This window comes from Phasianus colchicus, chromosome 12 (genome assembly GCF_987193195.1).
Source record: "Phasianus colchicus chromosome 12, bPhaCol1.hap1.1, whole genome shotgun sequence".
Classification (NCBI taxonomy): Eukaryota; Metazoa; Chordata; class Aves; order Galliformes; family Phasianidae; genus Phasianus; species Phasianus colchicus.
Window position 1 is genome coordinate 4,627,643 of NC_143447.1, and position 15,673 is coordinate 4,643,315.

At 37.8% G+C, this 15,673-nt stretch overlaps 1 protein-coding gene across 2 annotated transcripts in view; it reads right to left on the reverse strand.

The window, feature by feature from the left end:
- Positions 1-15,673, reverse strand: part of TLN2 (talin 2) — a 143,958-nt gene that overhangs the window by 50,109 nt on the left and 78,176 nt on the right. For both annotated transcript variants that reach the window (XM_031616420.2, XM_031616419.2), the window contains exons 20-31: positions 15,232-15,526; positions 13,177-13,343; positions 11,997-12,125; positions 10,764-10,877; positions 9,663-9,776; positions 8,200-8,334; positions 7,642-7,770; positions 6,930-7,032; positions 5,044-5,252; positions 4,322-4,441; positions 3,370-3,567; positions 1,914-2,053 (exon numbers count right to left, since the gene is read on the reverse strand). In XM_031616420.2, the coding sequence (XP_031472280.1) occupies positions 1,914-2,053; positions 3,370-3,567; positions 4,322-4,441; positions 5,044-5,252; positions 6,930-7,032; positions 7,642-7,770; positions 8,200-8,334; positions 9,663-9,776; positions 10,764-10,877; positions 11,997-12,125; positions 13,177-13,343; positions 15,232-15,526 (1,853 nt within the window). The remainder of the gene's footprint in view (positions 1-1,913; positions 2,054-3,369; positions 3,568-4,321; positions 4,442-5,043; positions 5,253-6,929; positions 7,033-7,641; positions 7,771-8,199; positions 8,335-9,662; positions 9,777-10,763; positions 10,878-11,996; positions 12,126-13,176; positions 13,344-15,231; positions 15,527-15,673) is intronic.

Here is a 15,673-nt window from a genome sequence, read left to right on the forward strand (position 1 = left end):
TAGTGATAACATCTGAGGCAATTGCAAAAACTTAGATGTTAGTCCAGAAGAAACAGAAGCTTAATTTCAGTGACATTTACTTTGGGTGTCCATGCCATGGAGGTTCCAGCTCACACCACATGGACCTACTGAAGCAAACAGGCTGCTGACACCAAATATCTCAAATTTCTTTGAATACACCATATCAATACTTGGATCCTGCATGGCTCTCAGCCCTGCCACGGTTCTAATAGTCTGTCTGAGGAAGTCAAGAGAAATGGCTCCAAGAGGGGAGAAAAGCCACTGAAAAGGGTAGGATTATCAATTAAAAGTAGGTCAAAGGGATAGAACAACAAAAAAAAACAAACAAGAAAATTAATCACAGCACTATAAAAGATGAGAGCAAAAATAAGTCAAGTTGGTGGGAAGTAAAGAAGCTGTGCCTTGTTTGTTCATTTTCATATGATTTTCACAGAGAAGAGAAAGCAGAAATATTTGACCTGACCATATCACAACAGCAAAGAAAAGAGCCCTGCCAAACTTTGTCACAACTACTGCATTTGCAAAGATCTGAGAAGGGAAATACAGTGCCTGAATTGCACTGAATGCAATCCTATCACGTTTTGTTGCTATCTAGCGTTCTTAAGAATGCAGACATACCTTCACACATGAACCCCATGGCAAAAGAGACCATCTAAAGACTGTACTGCTTTCCCCCTCTTTTTTATGGAATGTTTCTACAGAGGGAATATCAGCCTGGCAGAACCTGATAAATAGGTGGGCTTCACTGGAGACACTAACTACACCTATATTCCAAAGAAATAGGAACACTCTAAAGCAGAAGTCCATAGCAATCTAGTGCTGTGCCATAAACACAGCCTCATTTAACTCCTTCATCTTAAGCAGTGTACCTTTGATTACCTAAAGCTTGCCTAGAAGAGCTACGTATTTCTGGGGAGCCAAGATGGATGTCAGAACATTTTTGTCAAGAACATAACAATAAAACAGCATACCTGACTTCTCAAAGTATTAAAAGAGTGGATTTTTTATTTTTTTTTAATTCTTTGATATTGAAGAGCAATGATTCCAGGGTCCAGGGCAAATATCAGCCTCCTTTTCCTTAAGAAAGCAACAGCCTTAACTTAATCACTTCCCTTCCATACTAATCTTTGAGGGAGTAAATATTTTGGAAGGCAGTAGTACTAAGAGCAACATACAAATTTCATTTCAGACATCGATCTGATACAATATTTCAGCAGTCTTCTTCCAGTTTTATATTTGAACATTCAATTAAAAGACTTTGTAACAAAGTTCATTTGATAAAAAAGTCACAAAAAAAATTTGGGACAAAAGTAAATGAAAAGTGATTATCCAGCCAAAAACACTGAAAGGCAGTGTTATTTTTCAAATAAGCACTGAGAACCATGACCAAGAAATGGGGTCTTAGAGACAAAATTCAAAGCATGGTTAAAAATCTTTAAAGTAAGGTTATCTTTGACCAAATAAACCTATCATATCATCCAATCCTTTCAGGTCCTCTTGATCATACGCACTCCTGGTTATAGATAGCCACACTGATTTTTAAATACAGCTTATATAAGGACATGGATTCTGTTCTTTTCTTTCTTAAGGGCTGAGAGATTTACTATTACCTAGCATCTTGCCAGAACACAGATGGAAAGAAAAGTAAAACACATCAGTTCCTTTACAAAAACAGGCCAACTGTTCAACTAGTAATTATCTCCATCAGTGCTAACAAGTCATGCCAGATAAGGAACTACCACAAAATGAGCAATTTTCCTAGGACTTACATTCATTTAAACAGAACTGCAGGTCCAACCACTCAGTAAACTGACAGTATCAGAAGAACACATTTAAAGAGCAAAGGAAAGCAAATACCTTAAGCAAAGCCTAAAAAAACACAACATCCTTACCTGGCTGCTGCCGCTAATAGATTCTTGGCATTAGGAGCTCCAGGATCAACAGACAGAGACTTGGCAGCCAGTAAAAGCTTGCTGGAAGCCATAGAAATGCTCTTGAGGTTACCTATTACTTGAATCTGGTCTTCTTTTGTCTGAAAAGCCATAGCAGCATAACATTAAGTGCCTAGATTGCAATACAGAGGATGCAAAAACATTATTTGGAAACCCATTTTGTTTATCCACCTGAAACCACTGACATGCAAAGGGCCATAGTCCAGAGGAAGACATGGACCAAAGCCTTTGTTCATCCAGACAGGTGCCTCTAGCTCCATTCACATAACAGAACAAGAAACCCATATAACAAATAGCTTCATTTCTAACAATGGCAGTATTCACAAAGGAGCAGTGGAGAAACTTTACTACTTGTTGAACACAGCTTTCATTGTCAAGATTCTCACACATCTCTGCCTGGCACAGCTGATCCACATTACTCCATCAGTGTGTACTGTCTGTATTCTAACATCCCGTGTAAACCACAAGCTCTCTTGCATCCAACTGGGATTACTTACACAAAAAGATCCCTCCAGAAAGTCCTCAGTTATAAGAAACTAAATTTCTATAAGCCTACTTTAGGCCATCCAAGTCAGAATGCTTACTATTACCCATTCACTTTATGCCATTGTTCAGAAATGGATAACCTTCACATGTGTACAATTGCAAGGAGTACTGCAAAATCACAGTGAATAGCTGTAAGTAGATTCTTCATTTAGTCATCAGAAGAAGTGAATTTGTTCGAATAGTCTGTTTAAGGCTTAAAGAAGCTGTATATTACTCAGTTGATGTGAACAGTTTTTCACCTATATTTACATTCTACTCTGCTCCCTACTCTCATCTGGTACTGCTTCTGTGCAGGCCAAATAACTAGACACAGACAGAAGGCATTCTCTATTGAAAAATGCCACTAATTACTAAGATCATTTTAATTCACTATGACAGCATGAAGGCAAATCCTGAAGGTCCACAATATCACCTGGAATTCTCCTTTCAAGAAGCAGTTTGCATTGTTGTTTCTACCTACACATTTGGACTCTAGCATAGAAAGGTGTCAAATGTTGAACAGCGATTACATAAAATACATTCCAGAGTATTTCTACCAAAATAGAGGTAACTATTTCCATAACCTTTGAGAAGTTCAGCAGGCCTTTGTATCTCCAGATATACAGGTCATAAAACGATTAGCAAACAGACCAAACCAGACAGGTGAACATAAAGTCACACTTCTGACTGGCCACAGAAACAAATACACAAATGTTGAGTTCACTTCACTCTGGATGACTGGTGCATAATCTATCATCTGTCCACCTGTCACATCTGGATATGCTTACATTAGCACATTGTACTGTGTTCCCAGGACAGCCTTGTTCCCCGTTAGCAAGATAAAAAAAACAACAGAAAAAAAAAAACTTACTTGAGCTTGGCCAGCCATTTCAATACCAGCATCAAGAAATTCATCGAAATCATCACTGAATTTTCCAGATGCTGCAGCCAGTTCCCCACTTTGACCCCGTGTAGCATGGACAACTTCTCCTGCTGACTGATTCAAATCTGCTGCTGCCTGATTCAGCTCACTCTGAGCTTCTTGAAATGACTTAGAACTTGGAGGTAGCTGTAAGAGGTCAAGAGCTGTATTACTGTCCACCAAATCACACCAGCTCTTTATGACTGCAAAGTTCAACACAATTCAAGAATACTAAATACAAACAGCAGTGTCACAAACTAGAATGGAGTACTGCATCTGAACATCTACTGATTCAGTTCTAAAGGCAAAATATCCAAATACAGGATAGTCATAAAGGAATCTAGACAGCAAGCTGTTGCTTTCAAGGGACAGACCATTAAGCAAGCTTTTAAAGGGACAGATAAGATGTCAGTTATTTAACTAACTGAGAAATTCCAAGTGTTGAACTCAGTGAAAAAAAGTCGGAGAAGTTTTGTTCTCCATGTCATTGCTCACTCCACAAACAAGACTTACAGAACAACAAGCAAGTATCAGCAGTTCTTCAGTGACTAAATTTAGCTCTGACTTGATGTGACCAAGCAGCATTGCACAAACACTAACATAAACTTCCTTCTTCATCCACAGGGTAGCAGGATCACTGGTAGATGAGACTGAGTTGCTCAAATCACATAACCTTTCAACAAATCAGCAGTGTTCAAATGTTTTGTTTTGTTTTTTTTCTTTGCGGCCCCCCTCTGCCCATTCCTGATAATGAATTAAGAGAACAGACTTCTTAAAACTGCACAATAAACAAAACATACATGAAGTTTACTTCAGGCACATTTGCTACATAATAATTTGATATGTGGGGAATCCAGATCAGCTCTTCTGAAATTTATTTTTACGGTAAAAGACTTCTCACCAAATCAACAAGGAGCTTCTTGCTAGACTCCCCAATACTCTTCAAAGCCACGTCCACATCCTTTTGTCCAGGTAGACAATTCACACAGTTATTCAATGAATGAGACACTGCTTTTGCCACCTACAACACAAGTAAACACAATCGCACTGAGAAAGGCCTAAGCAATCATTTAGCTTACAAACAGGAGACATAATCTACAGCCAATTTTTATAGTTCTGACTCCAAGGTCATTTTTGAGGCTTGCAAGCTGCTGGGTTGTACACCTGTAGTCTAGCAATCACAAACTATGCGTACTCATTTGATAGGATTGTGCTGGCAGGGCAGCACCAGTAATAAAGGTTTCACCACCCAAGCTACAGGAAAGCTCCAGAAGTTAACCACATGCTGATCAGTCTTCAAAAGCAGTTGCAGCACTCATGTAGAAAATGTGCTCACTTTTTGAATATAACATGAATACAGATGCTTTTATTAATGGCGAGTTTAATAGTTGTTTTGTCTTCAACTTTTGCCTCCTTTGTTTTTCTGAAAGATGACTAGAATACACTTTAGCACCAACTACATTGTTTGATGCAAGACACTGAGAGCTGCTAGAAGTACCAGCCAGCTCTGATGTTTCTCACAGCCTGATGTTCTACAGTTTTTCTCTTACCATTTAGTGCTGTCTTCTATGGAATTTCAGTGGATTGTCCACAATGCACGTAGCTGCTGAAGTCACAACTTACCTGGGCTAGTCTCTGCTGACTGTCTGCATCTCCTGGAGCAGCAAGGGCCTGCTTTGCCTCCTGAATAAGCATAGCAGAGCCTTCCATGACATCCCTTGCTGAATCCAACATTGCATGTGCTGCTACAGGATCAGTAGTTGACGCTGCAACCCCTCGTGCTGCCTGAGCCAACGTCTTCAAAGCCTGAGCAGTTTCTCTGGCAGCAACTCCTGTGTTCAGATTTCATTGAGGAATCTATTAGTACTTTAAAGGCAATTCTTGTATTTTATGACAGCTAAATTTGGAGGTTATGATTCCATTGCAACACAACATTCCAAATGCAGTTTAAAAGACAACTTTCAAATGTGAACATATTTGAAGTATGCAGCATAATTTTCTGAGAAAAATGCCTGCAGTGAAACGACGAAGTCAATATTATGCCCCAAAGAGGATGTCCTGAGGCAGCTATAAATCAGTGGCCAAATCCCAGTGAAGCATAGGTAAAGAAGAAAAAGCAAAAAATTGGAAATGAGTCCTACTGCAAGCTAGGGAAGAAAAAGATTGATGACTTCAAAGCAGCAGCACCTCTGGGATTTTGGAGAATAGAGAGAGAAATGGCTAAAGTTCAAGCAATTAAAAGCTAAATAAAATGAGATTACTAAGGATGAGGCAACCTGATGCAACATAATCCTGGTATGAACACACACCTATAAAAATAAATGCAGCCAGAGAACGTCATGTAATTACTTTCAATATGCAATGAAAAGAAACTTAGTATCACAGCCATAGGCAAGAAGTTTAAATAGTGGAGGTAAGCTATGAAGACCTTCAATCACTGATAAACAGCAGAATACACTGTAACTTTATTAAACACTTTGCTCTTTTCAGTGCAAGGAACCTTTAACAAAACAAAACACTATATAATAAAAAAATTTCCCAGCTGAGCCATTGTTATAGCTTCATGTTGAGAGCTAGATTCAGCTATTGGATATCAGCTGCAATTACCTGTATTCCTTATCAGATATCCAGTGCTAACTCTCGCTTAGATATGGAATAGAAACAAGCCATCTTAATCCAATTAATGTGCTTCAAATGAAAGCAAATACAAGTTATGTAGCTCTGATGCATTAACAATTAATGAAATCTTAATTGTCCTAATGAATTCTGTCAGTATTAAGAACATTCTATTGTAGCATTTGCATCGGTAACACAATGAAAAATTAACACAATGAAGTAAATGGAACATTATATCATTTCAGTGTAAACCTTTTTTTTTCCCCATGTGAGAAACATTCCTCTTATTAAGGTGTTTTCAGTTCCTAAAACTGCAGGTACATAAACTGGGGCAGATACTGAAGAGAACAGATCATAGTACGTGTCAATATTCCCCACTGGCTTTTCCCCAGACTACACAGAAGTCATATTAATGAGTCAGAAAGACTGGTTGCATTACAAGTGGGAGATGGCAACATCTAGTAAGACACAAATTGTTCTAGACATCACCAAACCATCTCAAATATGTTCACATCTTGTATCATCTTATAGTTCAAAACACATCCAAAGACCCTTTCAGTCTTCTGAAAGGAAACAGAAACATTTCAGTGGTGCTGACATTTAAATTGCACTATATTTTAATTCTGTCCTTTGTAAAGAGTTTGTATTATGTTTTTGAAAACAACAGATGTCTCAGTCTATTCTGATTAAGTACATATAGCAGACTGCAACACTTTTTTAGGAAGCACATTATTTACATTAGCAATCTGCTGTAACTGTAACAATCTGCCAAAATTCACTACCAGAATAAAGAGGTGAGCAATTCCTTAACTTCAGCAGCTTATGATGAGAAAGCCTTCTAACAAGCATCTTATGGGAAGCAGAGCTTTCAGACATTATAAATAAAACAGTACCTGTGTAGTGCTCATTGCCTTGAGCAGCACAAGTTAGTAACTGGGCCATCGATGAACCAACTGCTTTGGATGTACTTCCCAGATCCTGGGCACATTTCTCAAGCTGTAGAAAATGGCAAAGGATAGAATTCTTTGCTTAAGAATATCTGAAACACACTTGCTTTCTAAGCAGGATTAAAAAATTCCTCTCTCTCCAAAACTAAACTTTTATCTCAGCTACAGGGCACATGTGGTTTCTCTGAAGACTTATTAGCATGTTTTCTCTGTTCATGTTGAAATAAAATTACATATAGGTCTTACAAACAATAAAACTAGAATTAAAATATTTCATAAATAACAAGTGAAATAAGTAACTAAGTTTTTGGTGAGAATGGTGCTTTTGCCAAATAAAACATTTCATAAGCCTACCAGAAGATCAACTTCTAAGTTCTCATCTTTGTCCCCACTGAAAACAAAGTATCTTTTTGAAAGGACTACAACATGACTACTGCTAAACTGTATTTTGCTCAATACAGGAGGACCTACACTCCTGTATTTCTGCTAAAAAATATGCCTTCACTGTAATAAGAATATATAGTCTTAAATAGAGAATCAGTGTAAAATCCTGCCGGTGTGATCATTATCCAGTGTCTCAGGACATGTTTTGTCTCAAACATTTAAAATGCTAACAGCTAACTTTGTTTTTAAATGAAGGACATCCTTTATTAATTACAGTTTCTCCCGGAAGAGGCTTTAACTGTCCATCCACAGCTGCCATCTTTGCATCTTGCAGTTCACTTTTGAGGGTCTGGACCGTATTTAAAGCAGAATCAATTTCCATTGGGCCACATGCTTCATGAGCCTATTCAGAAATCAGATCAATAGCACTGTTAGCACATATAAGCCACTACCAGAAATAGTAAATGTTTCATATACAATCATTCCAGCATATCTATCAGTTTCACAACTTCAGGGGCCCCTACACATCATGGCTTCCAAACTACTGCACAATACCCTTAGTTTGTGAATAGACTAACATGCTGTTAAAAGCCACCACAAAAAGCAATGCACCTAGTATATCCTCGCTTTCCCTATTCCCTTTTCCATGACACAGGAGCTACGTGGAACTCAGAGAAAACTGCTGACCAAGAACAACACTGAAGCATAAACTTCCTGAGCACGAGCCATTTCCTGTTGGGTGCAGGGGGAAGACAGTGAGCCAAGAAGGAGTGAACCCCTGACCACTCCTCGGACCATCTTACTTTAGCTATTTAGAACTACTACGACCTACCTTCTGGGAGGCAGTCCGTAGCTCAGCTAAGCTGGTCGCAAGGTTCTTTGCACACTGACTTAGCTGCATGGCTGCTGCTTGGTCAGTCACAGTAGGTACTGCAGCTTTAGCAGATGCCACCATTTTACTTCCAGGCTGTCCAAAGAAAAGCCAGGAACACAAATTTTACTATCTAATTTTCTTGAGGTGAGACTTAGTATTTAAAGAACATGCTGTTTCCTCCATTTACACAACAATGAGGTTTCTAAATCTTCTGTAACAAACACTTCATGCACTGCTCCTTAACCAGCACCTCCTAGGCTGCAGTCTTCCATTCATATCATAACTCTACATTGCAGTGTCTGCAGCAGGAACCATTCATGCCTTGCTGGCTTTGTAGTAACTACTTACTTTGTAGTAACCACTGTCTTCCTGTGGCCTTTAAGTACTTGTGCAGACCCTATAAAAACACTTGAATTTGCAGTTCTGCTGTTTAGCATCTAAGTGATATCTAAGTGCCCATGAAGGACAAATGGCAAATCTCTTTCAATGTTTCCAAATATTAAATTCTTTCAAGATTCCATCCATGAAACAAGTAATACAAGCAATGACTCAACAGGATTGGCTGCTAACACAATTAATGTACTTTCCTGATTCATATCATCACTGTGGTTCACAAATACAGGCACAGAGGAGACAGATCATTTTAATGACTCCAAAGGTAACCACAGCAAAATACAAAGAGTGACAATACTATTATACCTCTACTACATGGGACCATAAAGAACCTGCTAATAGCATTCAATGAAAGGGTTTATTTCCACTTCACTTTTAAAGGTATAGCTGATGCCAATTAACAATAGTGTTAATACACAGACAACTGGTTTCTTCAAGTTTGTTTCCTGTACTGTCAACAACATACCCAATAGTGTTATCAACATCCTTTATCTCTTCTTTTTCATTTTATAAGAAACAGACTCAAAATGCATGCTTTGAGCAGAAATCAAGATCTGCTACATCTGCAGGCTAATACCTAAAACCTATGGTAATATTCCCTGTCTCTCTGTCATTTTTGAAGAATTTTGGAGATTGCTGTTGCAGCACCACAACTCTGGCTTCATTACAAATGGTTACGACAGCGTCTGTTCCATTCAGACCTGTGCTTAGAAAGATGCTGACTTGTCACCACCTTGTTCATTAAACTCTTTCTGAAAACGCAAATGCCATTCAAATGAATGCTTCCTATCTGTATATTCAGTTTTCTTTTTACTTATATTCGAAACTTTGGCAGTTTTCATTCTCCTCAGGTTCAACATGCTATCTGACCTGACAAACTAAACTCTCCCTAGCCATGGCTCCCCATCTGTGATGAACTTCCTTACATTGTTCTTATCTGTTTACTGCTTCTTTGTCACAAATAAAAACAAAGAGAACTAAGAAGCGCTATTTGTTCTGACGGAATCTACTACAGAGGTTTACTTCACCTGAAGGAAGTTCTGGCTGGAATTTATCAGAGCAAGCTGTGCACTGAGGTCTTCTGCCTGAGCCTGACTTCCTCTCACACCTTGCACCAACTGAGGAATGTGGTCTGCAACATTCTGTAACAAACAAAGGGAGAAACTTTCAGCTTATCAATATGAACAAACCCCTTGGCATAAATCAAACTATTTCCACATCCCCAGTAAGGATGACTGGTAAAATTCACAGATACAATACCCTTATGCCTTCACAAAATCTGCTTAGGAGTCAACGAAACTGAATTAATACATAACAGGATTTCTCAGAAACATTCCACTCTTATTTAGAAATATTTGTTTATGTTACTCAGTTTAAAGATCCTACAAGAAAACCAAGATCCTTCTGAAAAGTTATGTGCTTACACAGCATTTAGAATGACTTTGTTTGCATGCACAAATGTTAGTAGGTTTTCAAATGAGTGTCTTGCTTTAAGAAAAACAAAATTGAGCACCTCAGCCTACTTTTTCTTGACAATCTTAATTACAGTACAGCTGTAGCATTCTGAAATGTGTGTTGTCAAAACATTATTCCCGGAGTGCCCAAACTCATGCTCACATACTGCTTGTCTGTCCACTTCACATTAATCTTACCTTGGTGGTGCAGTACTGAATTCCCCCCCTCAACATACCGAAGTATCCTTCTCTATCTAATAAATCATAATCAGGATCAATTTACAATAAATTGTAATGTATGTAGCAAATCAGCTTCTTTCTTTTTAATTATTCATGCTAAAATAGTAGCTTCCTGAAACACAATGTTGAGACATACTTGAGCTACCTTATTTCTTTCTTTTGTGGTTTGGTTCTCATTCCCCGCATAATTGCTCTTAAGAAGAATATGATTTTGCCTTCTACTGTCCTCTTTTCAACTTGTATTTTTTTTTTAATGCAATTTCATTAAAAACTGCAAAGTAACATTTGTCTAGCGTTGGTTAGAAAGTAAGCAATAAAACGTAGCATAAAACTAAAACAGAACAGCTTCTTGACACAAGGACTCTAAATTTTAGCTAGGAACTATAAAAACACACTTGACTTCAGGCATTTGGCATTGGGTTGTGACAGGTTTACCTTACAGCTCTGCACAAGTTGCTGATGGGCTGCAGTGTTCTTATTTGAAACAGCTGCATTCTGAGAAGCTGCAATAGTCTGAGTAGCAGCAGCTGCAGCTTGTTTAGCTGCAATCTAAGGACAAAAGGAAACAGTTAAAAACAGTAGTTAGGCTGAGTAATTCCGAGTATGAAGTACTCTAAAAATACTGAGAAGGCTTCTGCAAATGCCTGCAATTTTTGTTATCGACCTTCCCCTCTTGCAAAATTAAAAATTCCAACAATTTATCCAAGATGTTCCAACATGTTATGCAATACACTTCTTTAACTGGCCCACGAAATAAAACCATGTATGTAAGTTCATTCTCACCATCACATGCTTCATTCCTATGTAAGGTGTTATGTATTATCAGGGTGTTACAAAAATCACCTTTTCCATAAAGTTTTCTTGAATTCAGTTAGCAAATTTGAAAAATGATTTATTTCCTAAAATGCTCCTGATTTTTTATTCTATACAAAGCAACGTAAATACCTTATGAAAAACTGTTATTTAGTTAGATGATCTTGTTTGTCTAATCCTGTCGTATATAAAGAACTTTCAGACTATGAAAAACCACATTTTTAAATAGAGATTATGAAAGATTTTTTTTTAATCTGTCTTTTCTACATTTCAGCTGAGAACAGGAAGATAAAACCTGGCCTAAAAACCAAACTATGGATAAATTTCATCTACAGTGCCTTTTTGCCTTCTCTCTGCCATCAGTTACTATGCATCTTCTCAGTTTTGTTTCTATTTTTTTGATTCTGTCAGTAACTTAATACTTTATTTAGATACGGTGCATTTTGACATAACTTCATAAGGAACTTTACATGAAACTCTGGCACATATACTCATAAGCACCCCAAAGGATATTCTGTGTAAATGACAGATCATATAGATAAATTAAAACAATAATGAAGGAGTTTTAGTTCAGCTGTTTGAAAACTAAACTTCTCTGATTATATGGCTAAGCCACCATGAAATATTTTCTGAATCAAATGCTTACACCACTTTTACTACATCAGTGATAAAAGCTCTTCAATTTTCCACATCTGACAACTATGGCATCATATGCTAGCATTTTAAATTTCAAGCCTTCTATTCTAGAACTGATCTTACAGTGCTTAGTACCTTTCCTGATGTATTTCTAATTACTTCCACTTATCTAGAGGTTTATCAAAATAAACTGAAAATTCAACAGTATGTGGTTCCAACCTCTAATCTGTTGACAATTTTCTTCTTGATGGCATTTTGTGCAGCAGCATTTGTAGCAACCCGCAGTCCCTCTGCTGCTTCTCGCAGACGCTGCTGCTGATCTTCATTTTCAGGATTGGCTGCAGCTCCCTGCACAAAATTTCAGAGCAAAATACATCAGCCTCTTAAGCTCATCTTAAAGAGGTGAATATAGAACCTTTAGTTACAGTCTGCTACATTGGCCTTTATTTTCTTTATATTACCTTATCCAAAACTAGAATATTAGACTATGAGAAGAGCACTAAACTACAAAACAAGTCTAAGCAGAAAATTTGTTATGAAATGTTGTTACTGTTGTTTACTGATACTTTAGTACTTCAAGGAAGTGGAACATCTGCTTTGTATACTTCTTGCATCGTGTGCTACTTCAGATGTCTGGGGAAAAAGTTGTTATGTAAAAGAATGCTTCTGTGATCTGTAAAATACATTATATGAAAAAATGAAAAAAAAAAAAAGATGGAGGTTTTGTCCATCTGAAGTCTGAGAAAGTACTGGAAAGTCAAGCTATGAGTGTACCCTGGCATATAGGTCTTCTAGAGGCGTAGGAATTCTAGCCCTGATTTGTAAACACCTTCTGAGTACAGGATCTGGGACTCAACTCAATGAACAAACCCACCTTGTGGATTTAAATAAGTTTCTAGTACAGAAAGGACAGAGAAATCTAAATATTTGCCTGTCTCGTGAGAGCAGACATGGAGTAGGGGCTGGGGAGCTGCACACGGGATACAACACATACAACACTCCCTAGACAGAGGAAACTGTTCCTGAAAGAAACAGAGGCAAAGCAGCACTGTTATGGCTTCTACCAGTTGACAGAGATTATTGTGGTTTCTTGTTCTATTTGAGCTGGAAGACTGGAAAAGGATTTTGCATCACAGTGTCCATGGCTGGTGGTAACAGCTCAAACTAGCTTGGGTCATGACAACCCTGCACACAGATCAGCAAAGCAGAACAAGAAGAGTTTTAGAAGCAGGTAATTACCAAGCAGATAATTTATACAAAGTTTTGGATACCATTAAATACAAAACACCTACAAGACAAAAAAAACCAACCAGTTTCTATTATAACATACTACATGCCTTCTCTTCTTTGTGCCTAACTACACCATTTTAAGCTGACAATTGCTTCAATTTCCCCATACCTTTGCAGCTTCAACCATGCGGGCCGTAGAATCTGCAAGGAGCTTTGCAGCTGCTAGGAGCTTCTTTGAGTTTTCCATGTCAATTTCTGCTTCAGCATCTGACCTCATTGCATTGACGAGATCTGAAGTTGCTTGAGCCAGCACCCTGGCCTGCCGTACCATTTCACCTATGATATGCAAATATGTTCTTACTGTCCTACTCTTCGTATTTGAGCTTCGGTTTCAGAAGTCAACAAGATGAACATAACATAACATTTGGTGAAGTTTTCTTTTGATTTTTCAAAAAGGATAGGTAAATAGTTCACAACTTAGGAGCTTCACAAAGTCTTGATGACAATGTATGTGATGGAAACAGGGGACATGCAGAAGAAATGCAGTATTTATATTAGATAACTAGATAAAAAGCAAAATAGAGTATGGCAAGCTCAGGCAGACTCTTGGCACAGTGAAGATTAACAATAATACTCTCAAATTACAGCCAAGATTTTTTTCCTCCAATAAAAATTACCCCCTCTTGCCTATTCTTTTAGAACATTTGTTTTGGGAAATTATCTTCTGTCTAACAACATAAACTAGATTAAGAGCTCTTTCAGGAAGGACTCAACATAAATAAGGTGTTTCCAAAACAACAAGGGGTGCTTTGGTCAAAAGTCCAACTCTTTTCAAATTTAAAAAAAAAAAAAAATTAGAAAGAAAACCAAAGCCATATTTTTTTCAGGTGCAAAGCTGATGTGTAGGGCTACAGCATTAAGTGTAGAAAATGAAAGTGTAGTAGCTGTTACTGGGTATTTCCCAGTGTCTACTTTTGCAATCAGTGTTTTATCCAAACTCAGTTCCCATTCCACATTTTCTGCAGTTAACAGTCCCTTTAAATGTTTTTTGCTACAATATTAGGCCAGCAAATCAAACTGAAGGAATAATCTGATTAGGTAGTGATATAGCAGTCCCAAGCCAAACCATCCAAATCATGATTGTAAGGCTAACAGTAATTGGAAACACCACCTGAAATTTGAATGGCTTTTACTGAAATCCAAGTACAGCAAGCGTAACAAGATACTTGACTGTGAAAGGAAACATTACCAAGATTATCCTTTATTGCATCCTTCTGTACAGAAGCTGAATGGTTTATAAACGACATAAAACTTAACACGCTTCAATCACACATATATCTACTAATTAATCCCTTAGGATAGCTACAGAACATTACAATAAATTCTGTCAGCTTTCAATGGGAAGATTAAGAACAGTTTAGTAAGCAATGCATCTTTTAAAAATCTTAATCAATCAGATTTCTCAAAGAAGCTTCTTCTAGGGCCAAAATACTCTGAGAACACAAATTACTTCCCTGCACGAGTTCCGCTATCAGAGTGTTGCACAGCTGAAATGAGTTCCTTGAAATAAACGTGAAATAATCTGAATTTACAAGAAAGATTTGATTGGTTCATACTGGCAGTACAAGTAAAACTGTGACAGTGAAGTACTTAATTTCCCAGCCTTGTGTTCAGCTAACACAAAAGAAAAAGCAGACCAAAACCATAAAAATCCCAAGAGATTCCACAACTGCTTTTTAAAATTGATGCCAGTTTTAAATGTTGAATGAGTTGTATAGATATCAAGCAAACACTGTCCCTTCTTATTGATAATTCATCCCATTTTTAACTATTGAAGTTTCAATTTCATTTCTTACTTCCTTACTAGAAGGTCATATTGGGTCATTTAAATGTTATGCATCTCAAGCCTGTTGGTTCTAGTACTGCACATTTTAGAAACATTGTAAGAATAAGCACTCACATATCTGTCTACCTATTCAGAGACGAGAACTTGCTGCACAATTTTATTAAGTGAAGCAGTAGAAGAAAACAGGTGGAGTATTGAAGTGGCTGGTTAGCACAACTTTCACTGTTGTTGAAGACTATTCATTCTGTCTAGCACAGAGCTATGTGCATTTCACTGATGTAATGTCATGGGTTGAACAACTACCTACAAGTACCGTACTCTATTTGAAATGTGCACATCACTGAATCATGAAAACTACTATCCATGAGAGAGACTTACCAGCATCCCCCATTGAACTGAAAATACTCTCCGTGACACACATGATGGTATCTGTGGCCTGATCATAGCGTCCAATAGGCTCTCCCCTGCTTGCAAACTGGCGGACATGCTGCAAGAGGTCATTCAGGGCTTGGCTGACAATGCTGGCAGCTGCACTGACCTGCTTCAGTAACTCAGTGTCATCTGTGGCAGCCTGGCAGGCCCTCACACAGTTCTCCACTGAACGGTCCACCAGTTTTCCTGCCTCGATCAGCTGTTCCTGGCATACTGGAGAGCTGATGGTAGGACTCACAACCTGCATGTGGAAGGGAGACAAAGCATTCAAAAAACACCTTATTTGCAAATTTTCCAATTGCCAGTAAACAAAACATCTATTACATTACTGTTTTCCTTAGATAGAAAACCCTGAAGTTAGCATTTAAATAGGTAGTTTCAGACATCT